Below are 25,501 nucleotides of genomic sequence, written 5' to 3'. Positions count from 1 at the left end.
CTATCCGCTCAGATTCTTTCCATTTATTCAGTGCATTGAGTTGTAAGCCATTGCAAAGATGGCTTTCCCACCTGCCGCAAACTAAAACTTTAAAGGCATAAATGAATGCACAAACCATGATTAGGAATCTATATAACCTTCAACATTGATAACATCTTTATTAAGATAGCATACATTTATCATAAGGAATAGCATTGGTTGTTAGCAAATCAAGAGCTTTTAACAATGAGTATTCTAAATTAATATTTAAACACATGATAACTTTAGTTATCTAGTTTTATTATAAATTAATTTAACCATTTTTTAAATCAACATTAATGAAGCCTAATTAATTCACTGGAACAAAGCATTAATTAAAATATTATGAGTTATGTGTCAGAATTAAATCTAAACTAAATTCTTAACCTAAGGAAATATATGATGAAGATGCTTAAAATTACAAACCAATTCTCATTTTATTGTAAATATTTATGTAATTAATCTTAATCACAATTAAAATTCCTCTCTGCAGCTTTAACTTACCAAATAGCAATCAATAGATTTTAATCGGAGAGGAGGTTGATAAATTGTGGTCAGGACCAACAGGGAAGATGTCGAGAACTTGTGTCTTAGCCAACAAAGTTTAGAAAGAGAATTTGAATGCATATGAATCAATTTGATGAAGAGGGACAAAAAGGAGGGGATGATAATGGCAACAACCAAAGAAGAGCGATGTTGAATTGAGTTCTGTGGTGAAGCTGGCAGTTGTAGCTAAAGGAGTAAGGTTAACTTTTAAGAACCAGACGAGGAGTATGTACTCAAACCATGATCTACTCTCTCTTAAATTGTGTTCTAAAGTGTGGCGAAGGGTGAGATTTTTGCACGGTGAAGGAGGCTGAGGTAGTGTTTATTCATGAGGTGAGTGGCTGGGTTGGGAGGCTTAGTGCTAGTTCAGGCATTCAGTTCATTTCATGTTTATTATTATTATTATTTTTAATAATTTTTCAATTTATTGTTTTTTGCTCGTAAAAAAATTTTTAAACAAACTACAGTAACCCTATCCAAAGTTTAGCCCCAAGATATATATCTACTTTTGCCATGTATTTGGACAATATTTTCTGTTCCATGTTTGACACAATCATGCAACCAACGGACAACAGTTTATTGTTTAGTTTCTATTTGTTTCTCTTTACTGTCACTCATTAAATTAATTTTTCCTTTGGTTTTGATTTTGAACTTTTGTAGGTCTTGGTGATTGCAATTCTGTTAAAGATGATAATGAAAAGGCGATTTTCCATAATTCAGGTATATGGTTTAGCAGTTTAACTGTATTAATACAGGCTTTGAATTTTGAAAAGTACTAAAATAAGTTTGCCTTTTTTAATTTGTTTTTGAATTGTGCTATTAATGGAAAATTATTTAAAATTTAAATTAGGATGCACATTTGATCTCAAAAAAATATGCTGCTTGCATGTTTTGTGAAATATTTTTTTCAATACTTCCTTTGTCCATACAGTGGGAGGCACTTGCACTTCTTCTCATTGGAATCTGTGTTAATCAGTTGCGATCTCTACCAGAGGGTACAACTGCATTTCCCATTGCAGCTGCTGCATATATTTATACAGTGATTTTTGTAAGTTATTACGCCTGATCTTGCAATTTCGATTTTGATTTAATTCTACAACTACCATAAAGAAAATTTGGGTTCTTATGGTTTTTTCAATGATTGTATTGCTCATCTTCAATGCTTTGCTTCTTTAACTGCCATAAATAACTCTTTTCCATAGTTTTGTTGTTGCCTTGTGCTTATGAAAGCACAATCTTTTCCTTCCTACAAGTTTGCTTATGTGCAATGGATATTGATGTAGTGGTCTTATTCAGTTATCTAGATGTGACTATTACAAAGCCAAATTTGCCTCATGCTATGGAGGAAGCTAATGACTAGATTGTAATGCTATGCATTTTATGTGTATTTTTATAAAAGAAATAAACAATGCATTTAAATGCATTTCTGGTTTTTGAAAAATCCTGCATAGATATTGTAGATGTTCGGGCATATCATAATGATTTTCTTATTGTCTGCAGATCACGATGAATAACTTTCCAAAGTTTCTTTGCGTTTAAAGGAATAACCACACTTTATTATATATCAACCTGAAGTACCACACATGCCTTTCTCTATATTCTTTTACATTTGGAGTGTTTCATAAAGGAAAACTTTTTTTTTTTTTCATTAAAATTTGTGCAGGAGAACTAAATGCAAAATTGTTTTTATGCAGGCAATAGATTTTTTTTCCTCTATTAGAGTATTCTCCTGTAAGGCATCATATGATTTTCATTCTTTTTATTTTTTTGAAAATTTTATATAAATTATCAAAATTATTATGACTAATACTTTCGAATTGTTATAGTGATATATGGTGTGAAATTTTGATATGTTTTCCTTGAAGATTATAATCAGTTTTTATTTATTAGTTGGCGTGGACAGTTCATATGTGGTTGACTAAATTGTAATTATAGCGTGAAATTTTTATCATATTTTGTTGGAGATTTAAATCTTTGAAGCTTGGTTTGATATAGAATATTAGTTATATGCCTGCGGTTAGATGTGAATGAATAAATTAGATGTTTAATTTCAGGTAACAGTTCCATCATTGGCTTCTGTATACAATGAATTTGCTTTGAAAAGTCAATTTGATACAAGTATCTACCTTCAGGTAGCTCTTCACAGTTAGTGTAGTAGATTAAGTTAAGAACTTCATAAATTGCTTTCTTTTAGCCCCTCCTTTGATCATTGAGGAAAACTTTCATTTATATTATTATTAAATATTCTGTTAATTCTGGTTTGTAATTCAAACTCAAGTCACTTATTATGGCATCCTTTGTCTTTGTTGCAGAACTTATTCTTGTATGGCTATGGTGCAATATTCAACTTCCTTGCGATTATTGGAACTGCTTTATTCAAAGGTATGAATTCAAGTCATGTAGCATCATTGTTGACAGAGCTGTTATCCTTGATAATCTTCATTTGAGTGACTTTGGGAATTTTAACATAATAGATACAAAAGAATGTTCCTATCCTTTAAAAATACTGTAGAAAGTCCCTTTGTGACAAGCCAATGAATAGTACTCTCGTGAATCTACAATGTACTTTCATACTGCAACATTCAAAGCAAGTTTCTGTGATACATAAAGAGATTCACAGAAAGTACTCTGCCTAGAACGCGTCCCTCTATGTAATCAATTATGATATTTTCTTCTCTGCAAATGTTTCTCTTCTCTGATATACATTAGACATATCTTCAGGACCCTCTTTTGTTTTTTTTGCAATCAAAGTGCATCTTCATGGCGGCTTTTGCATGTTTGAGTTATTTTGGCTTATTCTTATTATTTTGACCTGCATGTTTTTCGTGGAAAATGACTTTATGCATTGATTTCTTAGTGTCAAATTGTTTAGTATTTTATAGAAATTGCGACTGCTGAAGTATTTTTGGTTGGGATACATAATTTGAGAAATCCTTATCAGTGTAGGTTTCCTTGTATCGGTTAACTTTCCTTCTGTTTAAATTAACATTTCCATTACATCCGTTTGATTTTTTGCGTGACAATGCTTCATGTATTATTATAACGCAACACCTGGTTTTTTGTACATGGAGTGATTCTTACTATGGTTTGGCTTTTAATTTCGTTTAGGGCCTGGCAGCTTTGACATTCTACAAGGGCATTCAAGGGCTACAATGTTTTTAATCTGTAACAATGCTGCACAAGGCATACTGTCCTCTTTTTTTTTCAAATATGCTGGTAATGAACGGTCACTTAAGCCAGTTATTTCTAGTTTGTGACTTTTGCAAGTAGTTTCTGCTATCTTCAGTAAAACAGCCCTTTACTGATCCATAATTCTATGAGACATTTGTCCCGGTTAGAATAATAATTCATGATCATGTTTTGCTTTTCAGAAGAAAGCATTTAATTGCTTATTTAATTATTTGTTTGTACGAGTTATAAATTATTTCTGTACACATGCAGATACTATACTGAAGAAATATTCGTCAACTGTTGCAACGATTTTCACTGGCATAGCCTCAGCTGCATTATTTGGTCATACACTGACCATAAACTTTATATTGGGCATTTCAATAGTGTTTATATCCATGCACCAGGTTAGCATTTCTAACGGCTTTGTTAGATTGATGCCTTGTTGCTTCCCACTACTTCTGACAAGGTACTCTGTACCAGTTCTTTTCTCCTCTTGCAAAAGTTAAAGATGAGTTGTCAACTGGAATTGAGATGATGAATGCTCAAAGCCACAGGTTTGAAGTTTTGTTTACTGCTAATGATATAAAAATGACGCAGGAGATTTTGTTTTACCCAAAAATTCTAATGGCTGCTTCTGTTATATCATTATAGTTTTGCTCTTAGCCTCTTATTAATAATTCTTGCTGAACTTTTTTTTATTTCTTTTTATGCCTTTATTGTGACATCTTAGGGGATTTCTAATGTTGTTCTACTATGAGTTACATAAGATCAAACAAGAATCATTAAAATTTTGTATATCAACAAACTTTTAATTTTTATCAGTTATTTTTACTACTGATAACAATAAAAAACTTAATAAAAAGCAATTCCGTTGAAAATTTAGTGGCTTATATTAGAAGTAATGATTAGATACTCATTATCATGAAATATACACAAATTTTTTGGAAATTCACATAATTGAACAAAAAATTTAACAAAATTGAATAAATTTAATTAGATTCTCTTGCTAATAACAAACTATAGAAGAAATAAAAAGGGAAAAGTTAATAACATACTATAGAAAAAATAAAAAAGGAAAAGTAATAACCAAAAAACTAACTTATTGCCCATACTAGTAGATAACCTATCCAATAACTTTTCAAGAATCATCGGTAACGACCCGAACCGACTCGGGATTTGGAATTAATCAAGGCGGGAACGGATGGTCAGACGATAAAATAAAATTTTCTATTTCTATTATTAATAGTTTAATATTCACATATTAATTTAAAGAGCCACCAAATGAAGTTTAATTAACAAATAAAATTTTATCTTTCATGTTGTTGACATCGCCTTCTGTAAACATTATATCTTCTAGTAATCATCTTATTCAAAAGCTCAAAAGTTGGAAAAATATTAAAACAATAAAATGAATAACCCGATGGAGTAATCACACTTCTAAACTATAGTAATACAGGGAAACAAACGCAATATGCATGCCGACTTTTCATATTTCATTATAGAAATCATGTATTAATCTAATGCATATGACCATAACATTAATCAATAGAAATAACTTAAACTTTGATATGCATTAATTTTAACTTTACTCTGCAATGTTTAATCTTTAGATTTACTTTATACAATTGATATGCATTAATTTTAACTTTACTTTGCAATGTTTAATCTTTAGATTTACTTTATACAATTTAACATTTTCCTCAGGAGCACCATTAAAACATAACCAACATGCTATTGACTAATATTATTCTTTCAGTATAGCGATTCATGATCTAAATTATACGATTGGCAGGAGAAAAAAGTTCCTACTTGCCCCTGACTTATATTTTTTTGTCGGCATAGCGGTTAGTGATCTAAACATTGTAATTGTCTGGTTTGGTAAGATAACATCTACACGCATGAGTACATAGACATGCTCTACATCCATTAGGGGGTGAATTCTTCATAGCTTGCACATATAATTATTCACATATAAGATATTTCATTCTTCATAACATACATTTTTCACTTAAGAGATACTTTACCTTTATCTACTAATTAATACTTGTACTCTTATTAAATCTATATGTTATGAAATAAACTGATTTATGTGTCTATACTAGAATTTACATGTCATATAGTAATGTGACATTTTCTTAAGAAAACTATAATGCAGCGACCTTTTCTTAGAAGAACAATAATGCAATTATTTATACAGCAAGTTTAACATGCATATTTTACGACTAACGATATGAAGAATCAAACGCAGTTTAATTTCATTAACATAAGACATAATAGTGAAAAACTTTAATCAGGAATTTATTTAAAATCAAGAAATATTATTGTAACTTAAAAATATAATAACTCATTTTGGCATATCAAAGTCATCCTTGAACCTTATGCTTTTATCCTCAAAATTGAATCCTACTAATCGAACCCAAATTGACTCTTAAACAAATGAATTTATATATAGTTTATAATTATTTGTCTTAATAACAATATATTTTTATTAATAAAAAATATATTATCGTTTTAATTTAATCATTAAATGGGACATCAACTCATAGATTTAAACTTCCTTTTATGATTCTTGCCATGACTCAATCTTAAATTTTTTCTTATATAAATTCATAAACTACTCTTTTCTAGGTCGGTCGTTCCAATCCAATCCCCTAAATTATTTATTAGAACGAACATTATCTTAGAATTAAATATTTAAACAACATAAATTAGATGCATAATGAAAATTTACCTCAATTTCTTTTATTGTGAAGTCAACAACTCCTTTACGATCCTCTTTATCCACTTATTTACTGTTGTTAATTCTTCCTTCCTGCTTTATGATTTTAATTAACAAAAGAAACTTCTCATTAATGCTTTAAATGTAATTCAATTAATATAATTAAAAAAACTAAATAACCTTAAACCTTAACTTATCTTTAATTAATCAAATCTTTTATTTCTATAACGTCAATCCCGATTTGTTGCAATTGTTTTTCCATAATTCATAAAATTTAATAGTAACTTAATAAATTTTTTTATTAAAACAAATTATAAAATTTAAAAGACTTAAACACTTACCTTACTAAAGCTTGCTCTGCTCAGTTGGCACCTGCACAAATGAGACATCTACATATCCTTCTTCCTCTGCTTGCGCATAGGACTCACGAACATTTCCTCCTCTCTTCTCCTTCTTTTTCACATAAGAGTCGCATGAGAGGCTTCCTCTTCGTGAGATGCGCGAGCTACTTGGTTACCTACAGGACTTTGGCTTTTGTTCGCTCTTCTCGCAAGCAAAGGCCCTCTTCTCCTCTCTTCTTCATTCATTGAGTAGCCTACATGCAAGCGTCGAAGCCTCTCAAGCGCAGAAGCGTCGTGGTCGTCTTTCTTGTCCTAGACACACGCGACAATCAAAATTCTTCAAAGCTTTTCTTCCTCTTCAATGCCTAGGGCACAACTCCTCCCTGCTCGGTTCGACCACACCAACACTCCTTCATTTTTTCACTATTGCACTAACATATGTAGACAAACCTAGAGGCTCTTATAATGACGCCAAAACTTTAATAAGAGATATCTGTGACCCCACTTTCCTCTTCTATCTTCTCTAATTTCTGCTTTCACTCTTTGGCTCTTCTTTGATTTCATCATTTGATTTAAGTGGTTCAAACTGAGACGTTTGTCTCTTAAGTAATCGCTTGGACGTTTGGTCCGATCATTTTCAAGAAATTTTATTTTATTATATTTATTTTTCAGTTATCTCAATCTTTCCTCATGAAATTTTTTTCCTCGAAATTTCTGAATTTCGCAAAAGTTAATTGTTATACAGATTAAGCATACTATCCATAAATCTACAAGAGAGTTTAATTCTTATTAAGTGATACCAAAAAAATGAATAAAATAAATCCAACATTTAAAGTAACATAATTCAACTAAATAATCTCGAAATATCTGAAACATAATAATATAACTAAAGTAACTCCGAACTTTTGAAGTAAGTACATAAAGATACTCCACTAAATAACTATCATGACCCGCAATGACAAATCACTCCTCAAACTTTACTAGCATCTTATCAAAAGCAACAAATTCAAGTTTCCGATGAGTTAGAGAATAAAATCTTGATCGAATTCCCTACTTTGGTTGCTAGTTATGAGAGTCTTTTTGCCGGCATTTATAATCGTTTACTGACTACTTTTAACAGTAGACCCCTCTTAAAAATTTCTCTGAATTGATTCCCTTCTTAAGTTAGCTTTTGGTGTGGATCTTTGAGCAAAATTTGGGCAGTTCTTCATCTGATGTCCCGAGTATCTGCATTAGTAACATCCCTTAGAATCAAATAAACATTCACATGGAGTAGTTTTCCATAATTAAGATGCGCTCTGTAGTGTTACTAGCCTTGCTATTAACTCCATTAGAATATGATTTTTATCTTCTTTCCATTGGACTCTCCAGAGTGAAATGTTAGTGTAACTTCTTCCAAGCTCCTTTTCTTTTGTAAATCCCTACGCTTTTGAGTCCGCTGTAAATTAATTTCCACCCGTTTAGCTCTCTCCTATGTGACACTATTGGTTGTGTAATGACTGAAATTTAAAAAAAAAAATCGAATTAGTGGGATTGAATAATTGTCTTGATAGTTTAACTTATGGAGGCTAGTCTCTCAGTCACTTTGGAATCATAGAAATGATCGAAAGAGCGGGTGTGGGAGATAGAGGAAGGAGATGAAGAAACGACAGTGAAGGAGTAGGAATGAGAGGAAGGAACGTTGTTGTGAGTGCCCTATTCGATAGGTGGAGATGAACAAAAAGGAGAAGAGGCAGCTTTGCTTACGGGAATCGTGCCAAAGAGTTGTGACCTAACAAGCAAATTGGAAGAAGTAAGAAAGAAGATAACTTACGTGCGTCTAGGGCAAACCACCCTTCTCTTGGAAGGGAAATTTGACACTGCTTGCGGGTGTGGAAGGTTTTAGTGTTGAGTATGGGTGTTGCGAGAGGAAGAACGATGCCACTTGCGTCAAGAATAAGAGGAAGGGGATGAGGGAGGAGCACATACTGTGGTGGCGACTAATTGTGCTTGATGGAAGAAGAAAGGGAGGTGGCTTGTGCACGTATGAGAAAGAGCTTTATATAAAAGCTTCGGGCATTGCAGAAGAGGGAGACTGGACAAAGCAAGTGATATTGGTTTGTTAGTGTTTTGTTAGTGTATTGAATGAGTTTAATATATATATATATATTAAAAGCCCAAAAAGGCTAATATTTTAAATAGAAAAAAAGATACAGATACAATGTGTGGGAGGGCCCAAGCATGGTATTCTATCCACACAAAAAACACAAAAAGTTTCAAAACTAAAAAAACAGAAAATACATTAGACACTTAAATAAAAAGCGTAACAGTACCAAAATACATAGTATCAGGTGGCTAGAGAGCGACCCAATTTGGTCTTGCCGCTACCTCTAGTTCTAGGGAAGGAGCAAACTAGTAAGTTGATAAGATGATTGTCATTGCCAGCAGTAAACAATGTATCATCCAATATGTTCCCGAGTTGGAGTCGGCCTCCATTATTTTTCTTCCTCCTAGAATAGACCTGTCATTTCTCATCCGAAGAATCAGTCTGATGGGGTGGTAGAGCTGAAGTAGAAGAATACCAACCGTAGTACCCACAATAGGTTCTAGTATATGTGAAGTATGAGTTGCTTCTACACTGGATACTTCATGAAGAAGTGGAGCTACGAGGATCTTCTGATTATCAGTCTGAACACGATCATTTGTAGGTAATAATTCATCAGTATTATTTCATATCACTCGCAGTAACAGTAACAACAGGGACAATAGAATCAGACACAAAAATCTGTCTTGTCGTAGCTTTCTCTTAAGATGGTACAGATATATCCTTAGATCTATCCTTATTCATTTGATCTTTAGATTTCAAATTAGGGTGAAGCTTATGACATTTATCAAGAGTATGCCTAAACATCTTACAATGAGAACAATAAGAAGGTTTATGCTCCATAACGATTTGTTGCCAATATCCATTATGCGTTGTGCCCAACCAAATTTCAGTAACACCAGACAAAGTAATATCTCTTTCCACAAGTATTCTGGCCACAGAATGTTTGGTAAGATTGAAAGTGAGTAGATGTAGCTTCATAGGGTCCCCAAGTATGACACCAATAGAGTAAAGAACCTGATGATGAAAAAAGTGCAGCTTAAAACCATACCTAGGTAGACTAAACCATACCGGTACACCAACTTCTGTCTTGTGGTAATTTTCTCCACAGGTGGAACCATACCGGTACATCAACTTCTGTCTTGTGGTAATTTTCTCCACAGGTGGAGCAGATGTGTCTAGAACAGTGAGGTTAGACACATTCTTATGTATTTGGGCTTTAGGTTTTAAGTTAGGGTGAAGCCTGTGACATTTGTCAAGGGTATGACTAAACATCTTACAATATGTACAATAAAATGGTCTATGTTCCATGACAATCTGTTGCCAATATCCATTATGTGTTGTGCCCAACCAGACTTTTGTAATATCGTGTAAAGTAATATCCTTTTCTACAAGTATTCTGACAACATAAGACTTGGTTAGATATAAGGTGGGTAGATCTAGTTTCATAGAATTCTCAAGTATTACCCCAATAGAGTAGAGAACTTGATGATTAAATAGATACAGCTTGAGACCGGGTAAACTATACCAAACCGGTACAATGGGAGGTTCGTGGATTGAGTCAAAATCAAGAGACCACTTGAGCAACTTCATTGACTTTCCTACAATTTTAAGATATTTTCTAGAGAAAATCCGAGCGTTGTCTTTAATCATGGTTAACTGAATCAACACATCCCTCCCATCAAAAAGTCTCACTTTCAACTTTCTTACTAATTTGAGATCTTTAGAACTTTTTCTGATAACTTCCATAGGGGGTGCCCCCACTGAAATTTTTTGATAAGAGCGAACTTGCATTTCTTAGTCAAGGTTGAAATTTCTAAATCTGAGAAAAAGAGAGCTGCTTTTACACCCTTCCTACTCACCTTCTTAACAAAAGGGCAGTTACCAGTATCATCACGAAATTCTTTATAATTTGACGGGAAGACAACAACCAACTCCTCCAAATGATTACCTAACACATGGGCGAAAGAGGTTTTGCCCGGTTTAGCCGAAAAAGGAGGGAGCGCACCCGAAAGAGGAACCGCTCAAATGGAAGCAGAAAGACGTGAACGTGACAGAAGACGTAAACGCAGTCAAAGGTCGAAGCAGCCGAAGCCAAAGACGCATGACGCTGCAGAAGCCGAACGCGAGCCCTTCGATCTCGAGACAATGAAGGATGAGCAGCCAAGTCAGGATGAAGACGACGCACGGTGACAGACAAAACAAACGAAAACGACGGAAGGATGAGCACGACGGAGAAGATGCTGTGGAGCAGAAACTAGGGTTCATCATAAAAGTGAAACCCTAGCAGAGCATCATCGACGAAGACACCGCCATCATATCTTATATATATATATATATATATATTAAAAAAAGCCCAAGGGCTAAATATTACAAAGGAGCGATACAAAAAAGGTTGGATGAGAGGGACGGAGTAGAAACCCAAACACCTAATATACAACACACCAAAATCTCCAAAAAAGTACATGTATACCCAAAATCATAGTTATAAACTAGGCATGTAATCTCTATGCCAAAGTCTCAAAATAGAGCAAAATTCACAATCCACTTGGAAGTAGTAGTTGGATCGGTGAGAGCTATAAATGCCAAACGAATGAAAAATATACTTGTTGAGATCTTTACAACTCTAATAGGGAGTCTTCTTCCCATGCAAAATTCACCAGTCGTTTCAGTTGGAGCACCCCCCAGATGCTTGTGTAGGCTAGCCAGAAGACGACAGCGCAGAACCAAAACAGATGACAGAAAGAACTGGAAGAAAGGGAGAACGAAAAGCTGAAGTAATTGATCTACCAAGAAAGACCCATGAAAACACCTGTAAAATTTTGCAGGTTCAAACAGATAATGGGAGCTTGAGTACGACCCAATGTATCCTTACCTCTTACTTCTGGTTCTAGGTAGGGAGCTTGCTAACAAATGATTAAGTTTTCTGCCATTACCCGAAACAACCAAGGTATCATCCATTAAGTTCCTGAGTTCTAGTAAACCTTTATTCTTTTTCTTCGTCTTAGATGTGTAAACCTGACAATCCTCATCTGAAGACTGGCTCATCTGATCAGCGTATATATATATCTATGTGTGTGCGTGCGCGGGTGTGTGCGTGTGAGCTAAACGAAGGGAGATTGATCTTATCAAATTTTGGTAAGGTAACAGTTTAGGTGTTTATTTATATAAAATATTTTCTTTAATTAAATAGAGGCTGTTAATTATGATTTAATAAATTTAAATAATGGTTAAAGAAAATTTGATTCCATGAATTAGAGATTTGGATCATTGTTTGGGCAAAACAAGTAAAGTCAATGTGCAGATGGTAGTAAAATGAAGTAATCATATGATTAATCTTATAAAGAGTCGTTTTAAAACAAAGGTGAGTAATTACTTTCATATTGGTAATAGATTCTTGATTATTCAAAAGTTGCATTTTAATATGTTAAAAATGAACTTACAATATTATTTTAAAAACAAAGATTCCATTTATGATTTGAATGATATCTCACAAATGAGAGAAAAGTATTGGCATATGGAAGTACATTTCATTGGTTTTAAATTTATATGAAATAATAAGTAAAGATTTAAGTCAATCAGAATTCATTCCTAGACGGTACTGTGATGTACACGTCAAAAAAAAATGAAAATTGTAATAATATACCTTTGGGTGTAACATTTTGAGGGTATCTACAGTTGCAAACTTTTGACGGTACATAAAGGTATAATTTTTTGAGGATACATTTTGGTTTGCTGGCGTTTTTTATATGAATTTATAGAAGTAAGACAGATTAAAAATATAAATAATTAAATTGAAACAGGAAATATTAATTTAAAATAATTTTTTTTTAGTTTGATTAGTTAATGAATCTCATTTATTTAGACGTATTAAGATTGTAATTGCTCACTAAAAAAAAAGTACTGTTGAAATTAATTGTTTCTTTTAGGTAAAACATTAGGCTAATATAATTGACACGAAAATATTGCTTTACATGATGAGAGTTATTGATACTTGGTAATATGTTGTTTATTATACTTCTAGTTTTTTATACTGTTTAATTATGAGAAGTGCTGGACTATTGTTGTTTATATTGTGGTACTATTTTACTTTAAAATTATGTAGTTGTTTAGAGTGAATCAAATTTTCATTTAGTGTACTTTGTGATTTTTAGTGACACTTTTTATTATTAGAATTTTGATGGATTTTTGAATGATTTAAAAGAAAGATTAATATCGTATGACTGCATTTCTTGATTTGGTTAGTTTTAAGCTAGCAGCGCGGGTCAGGAAAAAAGTGGTATAAGAGCAATTTGGTTTGAATATTTATCGAAAAGATCAATTAGATTGATTGAACTAATTGATAGAGAATATAAATGAAGGGTTAAATTATGTCTAATTAAATTTTTTGTTATGTTATTTTAAATATATGGATAATCTAGAGGAAGAAGTTAGATAGATTAACATTGATTGATACATCTCCGAATATCTCAGTGAGCGCAGATTCTTTGTTGAGATGATGACTACAGTGACTCAGTTAATTAAGAACTCTCACCGTTAGGCTAGTTCTATAGGGGGAGGTTGGGATGAACAAATATTTAAAGTTGTTTTAGGATATGAGACCACTTCTATTTTTTGATGGAGGAAGTCCTGTGGATGTTTAAAATTGGCTATTGAGAGTAGAGAAGATTATAGATGGGTTGTCTTGTCCACTAGATAGGAAGTTTACACTTGCCACTATTGCCTTTTGAAGTAGGAGTTGAGAGATGGTGGCAAGAAAAGTTACAATATAGTTTTGGATGTAGAACCAACCACTTGATGCAATGGGAGGAATATTTGGCTACCTTTTGAGGCTGGTTTGTACCATTGTTAGCTAGGAGATAGATGCATGATAAGTTTTTCTAGCTATTGTAGGGTGATCGTTCAGTAATGTAGTATGAGGTAGAGCTCACTATGCTTTCAAGGTATGCATCTTAGTTGATTTCAAATATTGAGAAAGTGTCTTAGGTTTTTGTTTGGGTTGAAGGGTATGATTAAATAATCATCGTTTTCTCTTGAAATCAATGATTACTCTATTTTGGTGGAGTGAGTCAGGAGAATTGAGCTGGATTTACAAACTACCTAGAGGAGGGACCTTTAGAAGGGGAGGAATTAAAAAATATCCAGGTTTCCTCAAGAGCTCTCATGACAGGCATTTCTTTTAGTTAGGAAACACAAGTGCTAAGAAGGTTAGCTCCAATAGTGTTGGCAGACTAAAATTAAGTATTTTGATATTGTTTTACTTGTAGACCATATCGTTTTGAATGAATTTAAAGTTTCATTTAGTGTACTTTGTAATTTTTAGCGACTTTTTTATTATTGGAAGTTATGATAGATTATTGAATGATTTAAAGAACGATTAATACCATCCGATCGCTTTTCCTTAGTTAATTCTAAGTTATAAGGTCGGGCCGTGACAGACTGCCTAACTAAATTCTTCAATCCATAGAAGAACTTGTGACGTTTCTCCTCTGTATTAGGAATGAGTTGTTGTGCATATCTTGACTCATAGTAAACTTTGCTTCATACTGAATAATCGATCGATCTCCCTGTACTAACCTGATAAAGCTTATTTCGCATTTGCCTCCTAGCTGACAGTGGTATGAACCATTCTCTGAATATTCTCACGAACTCCTACCATTGCACTAAGTGGCTAAGCCCACCACTAAACTTCTCCTGCAATTGCCCTTGCCACAATATCTCTGCTTCTCCTTCAATAGTAAAAGTGGCTAGTGTAATTCTTCTCTCTTGTGGACATGTCATATCCTTTATACTTTTTCTCACCATCAATAGTCAATTTTTAACTTCCACTTGTCCACCTCCTACAGAAAATATTAACGGCCTCATATCTTGAAAGTGCTTCAAATATTTATCCATATGCTCTCCTCCCTAACCACTAGCTTTAGACTGAGAATTTTGAATCAGTTGTCATGACAACCTTCATCTTAGAAAATGCATCAGTATTGACTGTAATTTTTTGGGGCATGCCAATTTCTACAACATCCCTGACCCATTCCTCCTAATTTTTAATAATTTTAAAATAAAGATAAAATAATTTAATTTAATTCACATAAAGATTTCAATCTATACTATCTATAATTTTATTCATCATCCTAATAGATTTTTCATTAAAATTTATTTAATTTAATCTAATCCTTTGCTCTAATATCATTTTTGTCACAACCCGACCCATGTTTTGAAATTTACTAAGCAGAAATTGATGGCTGGTTCACAACCCGACCCATGTTTTGAAATTTACTAAGCAGAAATTGACGGCTGGACAATGAAATAATTTTTTTTATTATTTTATTTCTATCACTAACAATTTAATATCTACATATTAATTGGAAAAGCCACAAAAAGTAGTTTAATTAACAAATATAAGTTTTACCTTTCAAGTTGTTTACCTCGTCTTCTATAAACATTATCTTTTCTAGTATTCATCTTATTCAAAACTTAAAACTTAAAAGAAATATTAAAATAATATGAATTATTTAAGATAATCCAGTGGAGTAATCACACTTCTAAACTACATTAATCCTAGAAAAAAATATGAATGTTGGCCTTTTATAATTCACTATCGAAAATCATGTATTAATCTAATGCATGTGTCCATAACATTTAATCAATAGAATTAACTTAAACTTTCATAAACATTAACTTTAATTTTACTCTTTAATGTTTATTACTTGACTTTATTTTTACTTTGTACTATTAACATTATCATTTTTTTTAGGAGCACCGTTAAAACATAACTAACACACTCCTGATTGATATTATTCCATCGAGACAACAGTTTATGATCTAAATTACATGATTGTCTGAGATTAAAAGTTTCCTACTTGCCCCTGACCAATATTCTACCGTTGACACTGTAGTTAGCGATTTAAACATCACAATTGTCTTGGGTGGTAGGATAGCATCTACGCAAGTACATTGACATACCTTATCTGTACATAAGGTGGCGAACTCATCCTCTTAGCATGCATATACAAACATTCATATATAAGTTATTTCACTTCTCATAATATATTCTTCTATTATGAGATGCTTTATCTTTATCTACTAATAAATAATTCCACTCTTATTTAACCTAGATAATGAAATAAACTGATTTATGCATTGATACTAGAATCTTAATGTCATATAATAATGTTACATTTTCATAGGAAAATTATAATGTAGTGATCTTTATTTAGAAAAACTATAATGCAACTATTTATATAATAATTTTAACATGCATATTTGCATGACTAACGATATGCAAAATCAGATGCAATTTAATTTCATTGATATTAGACATACTAGTGAAAAATTTTAAATATGAATATATTTAAAATTAAGAAAAATTACTATAATTTTAAAACATAATTATTCATTTGGGACTATCAAAGACCTGCTTAAACCTCATGTTTGTGTTCTCAAAACTCCATCCTACAGATAAAACCCAAATTTATTCGTAAGACAAATGAATTTTTAAGTTATTTATAATTATGTCTTAATGATAATGTATTATAATTAAAAAAAATACATATTATCGTGTTATTTTATTCATTAAATGTGACATTATTTCATAGATTTAAACTTCTTTTTTTGTTTCTTGCTGAACACTCAATCTTACCTTTTTTTTCTCTTCTATAAAATTCATTTATTACTCTTTTCTTGGTCAAACATTTCAATCCAATCTCCTAAACTATTTTTAAAATTAACATTATCTTAGAATTAAATGTTTAATCAACATAAATTAGATGCATAATTGAAATTTACCTCAATTCTTCTTATTGCAAAGACAACAATTCTTTTAGGATCATCTTTATCCCCTCATTTATAATTGTTAATTCATCCTTTCTGCTTTATGATTTTGATTAACAAAAGAAAATTCATATTATTAATATAATTAAAAATTTAAATAACCTTAATCCCTAATCTACGTTTAATTAATTGTATCTTTAATTTTTAAAACATCAATCTTGATTTCTCACGTTTGCTTGTCGAGTTAATCCCACTGTTTTAATTCATAAAATTTAAGATTAACTTAATAATTATTTCATTAAAGTAAATTATGTAATTTAAAAAACTTAAATACTCTTACTAAAGCCTAATTGGCTTGCTTGGCATCTCCACGCACGAAGCTTTTACCCATCCTTCTTCCTTTGCTCGCGCACAAGACTAATGAACCCTTACTCCACTCTTCTCCTTCTTGGCATAGGAGTTGCACACAAGACTCTCTCTCTTTCCTCTTCGTTAGACATGCAAGCTGCTCAGCTCCCTGCAGGATTTCAGCTTCCGTTCAGCCTTCCTGCAGGCAGAGGTTCTTTTCTCCTCTTTTCTTCCTTTGTGAGCAACCTATATACATACATCGAAGCCTCTCATGTACACAAGTATTGTTGCCATCTTTCTTACCCTAGGCACACGCGACAACCAAAATGCTTCAAGGCTCTTCTTCCTTTGTTGGCTAGGGTACGACTCCTCTTTGCTCGGTTCAACTCGCACCAACTCTTCTTCGGCTTTGCACTACTACACTAACGTATGCAGACAAACCCAAAGGCTAACACAACGACATCAAAACTTTAATAAGAGAGTACTGTGACCAGTCCTTTCTATTCCTTCTCGAATTTCTGCTCATTCTTTTCCTCTTCTTTGATTTTGTATTCGAGTGGTTTGACATAAGACTTCTGTCTCTTAAGAAGTATTCATTGAGACGTTTGGTTCAAACCAACATTTCCAAAAAAATTTTTTATTTAAATTTTTTTTTCAGTTGACATCATACTTCATTATAAACTTTCTTCTTAGAGAAAGAAGGAATAGTACATCCAATATGAAGCATCATATGTATTTTTGTTCATTCTTCAAACTGTCATTTATAAGAAAAAATTCTCGTTTAATTTCGTGTTGACAGAAGCAAAGTTGTACCCAATGAAAAAAAAAGAAATGGATCACTCTTGATGATAAAAACAGTAGATTTTAGACTTGTAGAAAACAAAGACAGATGCTGCATGACCCAGGCTTTGATAAATAAAAACGACTTGATCTTGGAGCCATAGATGGTAATATGTAGGTAATCAAAATAGAAGAATCATGCTATAGGTGGTCACAGGGGATTCTGCAAAGCCGTAGGGGATAAGGATCCAAGTAAGATTCTTTGTACAAATACAACTTTCATGATAGGCAGCATTGTAGGTATGTCCTCTTGGACTTCTAAATTTGAAACACCTAAAATTAAGAAGAATTTAAAAAAACAAATTAAGAGCTAAATTTAGGTGGTTCATCCTAATACACATTGTTTTTTTTTTTATTATTTTATTTTAATATTTATCTATTTTTTGGTTTATGGATTTTGAGATTCATATCGTTTTATTTCAGCTTAAGAAAATTTGGCTCTGATTAGTTGTTTAGTTGATAATATTGGGCATGATCCATAATATGTTGGCCTATTCTAATAGCTTATAAGATATCGTTCATGTCTACCATCATAGCGATACAATTTTATTACCCATTATAATTTTTTGAATTAGATTAGCATACTTCTTGGAAAAGTGTCTAAATAATGCGTTGGATGTTCATTCCAAAAAAGGTAAAATAATACATCTTGGGCATTAGTTCATAATTTCATTAAATTAAGTAAAATTAGGTACATTGAAATTCGACATTTGAAATTTTCAACTTATATGGATTTATCCTAATTTCATGCATAATTTCTATGGCCCCATCTTTCTAATAGTTGGTTTCTTTAGGATGTTCATTCCAAAAAAAGGTAAAATAATACATCTTGGGCATTAGTTCATAATTTCATTAAATTAAGTAAAATTAGGTACATTGAAAATTTGACATTTACCAAAATTCTATGAGATTTTCAACTTATATGGATTTATCCTAATTTCTATGGCCCCATCTTTCTAATAGTTGGTTTCTTTAGGATTATTAGAGCAAATAGGGCTTGGACTGATTATTACATTGCTTTGTCTTAATTTGATGCATCTCCAATTAACATTTGTGGTAGACTTCTAATTTGTATCATTAACAACAAATTCCTTGCCAATATTTTCATGCATTTTCTTCATATGAGCTTCATGCATAATGCCAGTGTTAAGGGTATGCTAAAATGCTTATATGTTTTGTAATGAATGTAATTAATTTTAAGTAAATGAAATAATGTAGGAAACTAAAATTTATGTTTATTAGATTACTTAAAATATCTTGTTTTCTAATTGACCAACCACAAAAATACATCTATTATATGGATGAGCAACTTATTTATAGAAAAATAAAACAAATGATTTAATTATTAGTTGTGATGAACTATTTTGTCTTTTAAATTATATTGATGAAATTTTTATTTTCAGTTTTTCTCGAAGATGAACATTATTAATGAATCATTTATATGTTGACAATTTATTTTCTTCATAAGATTTTGTTATAAAATTTTAAATAAAAAATTAAGAAAAAAAATGAAGTTGTTTTTGCTTATAATAGAATTTTATATTAATCCAAATGAAGAGAAAGCAGAGAATGATTCTCTAAAATAGAATAATCAAAGAAAAAGTTCCATAACTTGTCTAAAGCACAACACTTACATTTAGAAAGAAATAAAATAACCCTAATTCTACTATAAACTTAACAATTTGAGATCTCAAGTGTCACGGCTCGAGCCGGAGCTTGAAATTAACCAAGATGAGAACGGATGCTCGAACGGTAAAAATCAATTCTATGATATTCTTGTTCTATCACTGACAGTTTAATATTCAAATAATCATGAAAGAGTCACTACAAAAAACAATTAAATTAACAAGTAGAAATTTGTATCTTTCCAGTTGCCTTGGTCTCCTATACACATTTGCTTTTCTTCTATTTATTTTGTTCAAAAGTTGAAAACTTCAAAAAAATTTTAAATAATATAATGAGTTATCTAAAGATAATTCAAGAGTAATTACACTTTTAAACTACAATAACTCAAGGAAAAAAAATCAGAATGCAAGATGGTCTTTTTATCTTTATAAGAAATATTATATTTTGTTAGTCTTTCATATCTTTATAAGAAATATTATATTATGCTAGTCTTTCATATTTTTATAAGAAGTCCTATATGCTGATGCATATATCAATAATTTTTTCTAAATGAAATACACAAATCTTCTATTTGTATTTATTTTAACTTTACTTTTACTTTATATTCTTTGCATATACGTCTCTTTGATAATCACCATCAATAAAGCCAAACACACTCCTTGAGTATTTTATTGCGTTAGAATATTAGTTAATGATCTAAATATCATAATTGTCTAGAGAGAAAAGTCCCTTACCTGCCCCTGACAGATATTCTTTCATCAGCACAGCTGTTAGCGATCTAACCATCATATTTGTCTGCAGAGATAAGCTATGTTTACTCGCCTCTGACTGATATTCTCTCGTTGGCATAGCGATTAGTAATCTAAACATCACAATTGTTTGATGAAGTAGAACAATTACGCGTGTTGGTATGTTGGTGTCTTCTGCCTATACCATTAAAGGGTGTACTCCTCTTAACTTGCATGTGCAAGCAACAACAACAACAACAACAACAAAGCCTTAATCCCACTACGCGGCTACCTGAAACCTTTTTCTCCGTTGCGTCCTATTTAGTGTCATATTTTCATTTAGTTCTAATAAATTAAGGTCATTTTTTTATACAATAAGCCCAAGTCTTCCTGGGTCTACCTGTGTCATTCTTAACATAAGTCAAATCTAAAACATCTACTCTTCTAATCTGATCATCAGATGGTCGACGCTTAATGTGACCAAACCACCTAAGACACCTTTCTCTAATTTTTTCCGACATAGGAGCTACACCAACCCTATCACAGATATATTCATTTCGCATTTTGTCTCTAAGTGTAAAGCCACTCATCCACCTAATCATTCTCATCTCGGCAACACTTAACTTAGTATTATGCTTCTCTTTTAAAGGCCAACATTCAGTTCCATAGAGCATTGCAGGTCTCACCACCGTCTTATAAAATTTTCCTTTAGTCTAAGTGGTACTTTCTATCACACAAAAAGCCTGAAGCATTCCTCCACTTCAACCAACCAACTTGAATTCTACTATTAACATCCCCATATATATCACCATCGCTTTGAACAACAATCCTGAGATATCTAAATCGATCATACCTTTTAATAATTTGATGACCCAAAGTTACATTTCTGTCACTAGAGCTACCACTACTAAAATTACATTCCATGTATTCAGTTTTGGTTCTACTCAAATGAAGGCCTTTAGACAAATAATATATAAAATACGTTCTTCTGAGATAACTTCATACATCTACTAACATGCATATTTACTCTGTCGTGTAACTATTAATCATACATATATCTCATATCATGCATATTTTTTATATCATTCATATTTTTTATCTCATGCATATTTTTTTGATAATGTCTATCATACATATCATGTATCTCATGCCAACTTAAATGCATATTCTGCATATTTTTTATATCTAATAATATGAAGAATCTATTGTAATATAAATTTAACTGAACTAAAACATATATATAATCAACAGACATTTCGAAATAAAGAAGATTCTGAAATATAAAAACATAATTATTCTCCTCAGTTTCCATGTTTGATTCTTAATCTTTAGTAACTAAGTGTTGCGATAACCTTTGTGTTGATTTTAATAACTTAGAGAACATAATATCAACTTTAAAATTCAAATAAGTTTCTGTTAATCGAATTATTCTTTTTAAGTTAGCACAAAATTATTTTTTCTGAAATTGACGAAATAACTCTACGATGAATTTTCACTTGCCTCGAGCTTAAGCAAACCTGAAATTTGTAGTTATCTTAGGATTTCATAATATCTTGGCTTATAACGTAACTTGAAATTTGTAGGTATCTTAGGATTTCATAATATCTTGGCTTATAACGTGATTTAAATCCAAAACATAACTGATTTGCCAAAATACCTTAAACGGGCATGACACATAACCCAACTTTCACCAAAACTGCTTATTCCTCCTCTCTTTTTATCACTTCACTACTTTCCGATTTTTGTTGATTTCTTACCTAAGACCCTTACAAAAGTTCACAAACCAAATTCATCGCATTCGATCGTCTCTGCTACGACGACAAGAAATGAAAAATATGCACAATTGGTGGCAAGTCTTCAAATGATAGTGTGAGAAAGGAAAGGAATGTCTCAATTAGCGTGAAAGAAAGTTTTACACTCACCGATTTTAACCTCGAAGTTTGAACAGAGAGTCGCAACTCTCGGCTGGTCGTTTTCCTGCTGCAGATTGCGATTATGCTACAGTGCAAAATCATGCAGCTTCCGGGAGGAGAAGGAATCAGGAGAGACCTCGCGTGCAGACAAAATTGAGAGAGGTGGGAGAGGAATCAAAGGTTGTAGAGAGGTTCCTCCCATTTGAAACTATGCAAAGGTAAATATTGCGGGGTAAGTTGGTTGGGAGTACTAATGCCAAGATTAAGGAGGGGTAATTAATGATTAATTAGGTTCAATTAAACTTATAAATTTCAATTTTTATATTTTCTGATATGATCTTAATTTATGTATAGTGTTTTATATCGAATTGATCGATTTAACGTGTTGAATTTTATAAAATTGCTTCGGTTGAAATATGAGGGATGCAAATTTGGGGTATGTTTCAAGTCGTCAAAATTTTTACCTGATTTCACAAAATTGGTTATTCCATTAAAGGCTGACAAGTTCAAATTGGGAGTAAGAGATCTAAACCAGCCAAGACTGGTCTCAGTCCCACTTTGCTTAGTAGGTCCTCGTTATTCTGTCTATTGAGCTCTAATTGGTAATTCAATCTTTAGAGTATAGTGTTGATTTTAAAGCATTCTTGTATGAATTTTTTTATTTATATAATTTTTATCTTCGATTTTTTTCTTTTTTTTTTATCTGAGCTTTTGAGTAGTTGAAATTTATTATTATTGAATATATCAGTATATTTGTTGAAAAAATATCACCTAAAGTGGTTCAAATTTGATGAATTAATGTAATATGCAACTCATGAATGTTCTAGTTAGTAAAAGATTGCGTACGCTTTATGCATTGAAGCAAAACGGAACTTTTGCAAATTGCCTTGAACTTAACATTTTGAAACCATTATTTCCTGATACAAATGAAACTTTCATGATATGGTGCATCCATATAAACTACTGAAATTAAAGAATCCTGCACCAAAACGAAAAAATCAAATTAAAATTGGAAATTTAGGTTATTCATCATAATATATATTTTACATTTTTTTTGACTGAAAACTTTTTGATTCATGTCAACTTCATAACATCTCTTCGATCCTATCAATATTGTTATACTAATGTTTAGAAGAATGAATTATTCACAAGTATTTTATATTTAGCCAAAGCATCATTTTTGTTCGCTTTTGTTAAAATTTCCGTTTCAATTTGAAATTTGTCTGTACTATGTAGCATTATTGTTGGGGTTCATCTAGTTGGATTGGTTTTCCTATTTCTTATTTTTCTCAAAGTTAACCATGAATTTTAGCTTTAAACTTGAGCAGTTTTGTTATTTCATATTAGTGATGCTCGTCTTTTAATTCACCCGCTCATCATGATTGGACGAATTTTTGTCTACCTCAGGTCGAAGGAAGCATCAATTATAAATATGACTGCTGGAGCAAATGATGATGTAAGTTTTTCTTTTTTTTTTCTTGCAAATTTGGAATCATATTTTAGGAGCAATATTTTTTGCTGCGGTCAATCATTTGAGTGAACTAAGATGCCGTTTCTTTTCTTCAGTCTAACCATCGTGGTGAAGCTGATGAGAGACAGCCACTTCTGCCAATTTGATTTTATGTTGTAAGCACATGTCTAATTCTCAACGTCTCAGATTACTTTAGGCTATTTGCTTTCTTTTTATAGTACACTTTGCGTTGTCTCTAAAAATCTATTACATTGTCTCTGACCATTTTAAACACAATTCATTTTTAGAATAAGCTTTTAGAAGTTTTGAGATTTTCATTTTGCCAACTTCATTTTTTTTCCCAGTTCCGCTTAAATCTTTACTCCATTAGAGCTAAACTGAATGAAAAGAAAGGTTTTCCTTAATGGGAGCCACATATACTATACCCTAATAATGGACTTTTTCTTTTCTTTTTTTTTGTATGAATAATACCACGTATGTACTTGTGAACATCATGGTTGCAACTTGTTTAATTTTCTCAATGATTGGAGTGTTATCATATGCTTCGTTGGATTTATGGTTTGCATTTTTCACTTCCAAATTACTTGGAACCACGACTTATCAATCAGGTTCCAATAAACCTCTGTTGTTACTTTACTACTGACATTATTTCAGAAATTTCTTTGAAACATCTACTCCACTCAGATTGTCTAATTATTTTGTTTCCTTGAAAGCTTTAGAACCATTATTTATTTATTTATCGTCATGATGTATTCAATCCATGTATTGAAACTTATTTCTTTTTGTAGGGTCAATGGAAGGTGAAAAAATATTCATTACTATACATGCTGTTAGTACATGACAGTGCTGACTACAGTAACGGTTAGCTGCATAGAAACAGAGAAAATTATATGTATTGGAATTTGAGCTGACCATTTCAGCCTCATTGTAACTTAATACTGCTGCTCTCTGTTTAACAAGTGGCATGAACATGAGAGCTTTGTCTTTTTGGACTAGAGGGAGCTCTTGAAATACGGCGGGCGATAGCTCATTTTAGAAAAAATCCTATTAGCCACACAGGACTTGTTTTAGTTTTTCAAATTATTATTTTTTTAATTTCTTCTCTTTGTTTACATCTCTTTTTTTGTTTTTAATTTCTATGCTGCCTGCTCGCTGCTGTATGCATTCGAGCATGATGGATGGTAGCGTTCTTTCTGTCTAAATTGTAACATCATGCTTGTATATTGTGGATGGATAACAATAAGTTCCGTAATGTTTTATCATACAAGCGAGTAAACATTTACTGACTGAGGCATTTTGCAGTAAAATGAGATTATTTTATTTGAATTTCTTGCTTTATGTCGGAGCTTGGTGGAGTCTTTTTCGCTTCATGCCAGACATCAGCTTTTTTGTAGCTTTGTAGGTGGCCGAAAGTTTCAAGAACAGGGCTGATATCTGTGCGAAAATGCTCTTCTAAACTTGTCTACCTTGTATTGATAAGAGTCGCATACGCTGGTGATCAAATTTTTAACAATAATCGGTTATTTTGTATCGACAGAAATACTTTTATATTGATAAAAATAAGCAATTGTTGGGCTTTTTAGAGAGAATTTACTTTATCATAAGAGCTTTGTGACAAGTATTATTGCTTGTTGAAATATGTGGGGTGTCTTAATATTATAGAAATTTTGAGCGGCTCGAGAATTCTGTAGAAAATCTTGGTGGTGGAAATATAAGTTGATTCAATGAACAGGATTTTATTAATATGTACTTTTTAAGGCCATCGACGTAATCAGATTTAAACTTTTGATCTGTAGAAAATCTTGGTGGTGGAAGATTCAATGAACAGGATTTTATTAATATGTACTACTTAAGGCCATCGACGTAATCAGATTTAAACTTTTGAAGATAACTTTAGTTGTAGAAGTATAAGGAACTTAAGGGCATT

General features: G+C 31.9%; 1 protein-coding gene across 2 annotated transcripts in view; it reads left to right on the top strand.

The window, feature by feature from the left end:
* The window catches only part of LOC110031842 (CMP-sialic acid transporter 4-like), a 116,752-nt gene extending 91,827 nt beyond the window's left edge, over positions 1 to 24,925 (top strand). For both annotated transcript variants that reach the window (XM_020735257.1, XM_020735258.1), the window contains exons 7-16: positions 1,225 to 1,284; positions 1,496 to 1,612; positions 2,619 to 2,696; positions 2,877 to 2,946; positions 3,673 to 3,780; positions 4,006 to 4,139; positions 4,216 to 4,289; positions 23,511 to 23,559; positions 23,670 to 23,729; positions 24,363 to 24,925. In XM_020735257.1, the coding sequence (XP_020590916.1) occupies positions 1,225 to 1,284; positions 1,496 to 1,612; positions 2,619 to 2,696; positions 2,877 to 2,946; positions 3,673 to 3,780; positions 4,006 to 4,139; positions 4,216 to 4,289; positions 23,511 to 23,559; positions 23,670 to 23,720 (741 nt within the window). In that variant the 3' untranslated portion in view covers positions 23,721 to 23,729; positions 24,363 to 24,925. The remainder of the gene's footprint in view (positions 1 to 1,224; positions 1,285 to 1,495; positions 1,613 to 2,618; positions 2,697 to 2,876; positions 2,947 to 3,672; positions 3,781 to 4,005; positions 4,140 to 4,215; positions 4,290 to 23,510; positions 23,560 to 23,669; positions 23,730 to 24,362) is intronic.
* The last annotated feature ends 576 nt before the right edge of the window (positions 24,926 to 25,501 follow it).

Source organism: Phalaenopsis equestris, unplaced genomic scaffold (genome assembly GCF_001263595.1).
Source record: "Phalaenopsis equestris unplaced genomic scaffold, ASM126359v1 Scaffold000851, whole genome shotgun sequence".
Taxonomy (NCBI): domain Eukaryota; kingdom Viridiplantae; phylum Streptophyta; class Magnoliopsida; order Asparagales; family Orchidaceae; genus Phalaenopsis; species Phalaenopsis equestris.
The sequence above is the reverse complement of the archived record's forward strand: the minus strand, read 5'-3'. Positions and strand labels throughout refer to the sequence as shown.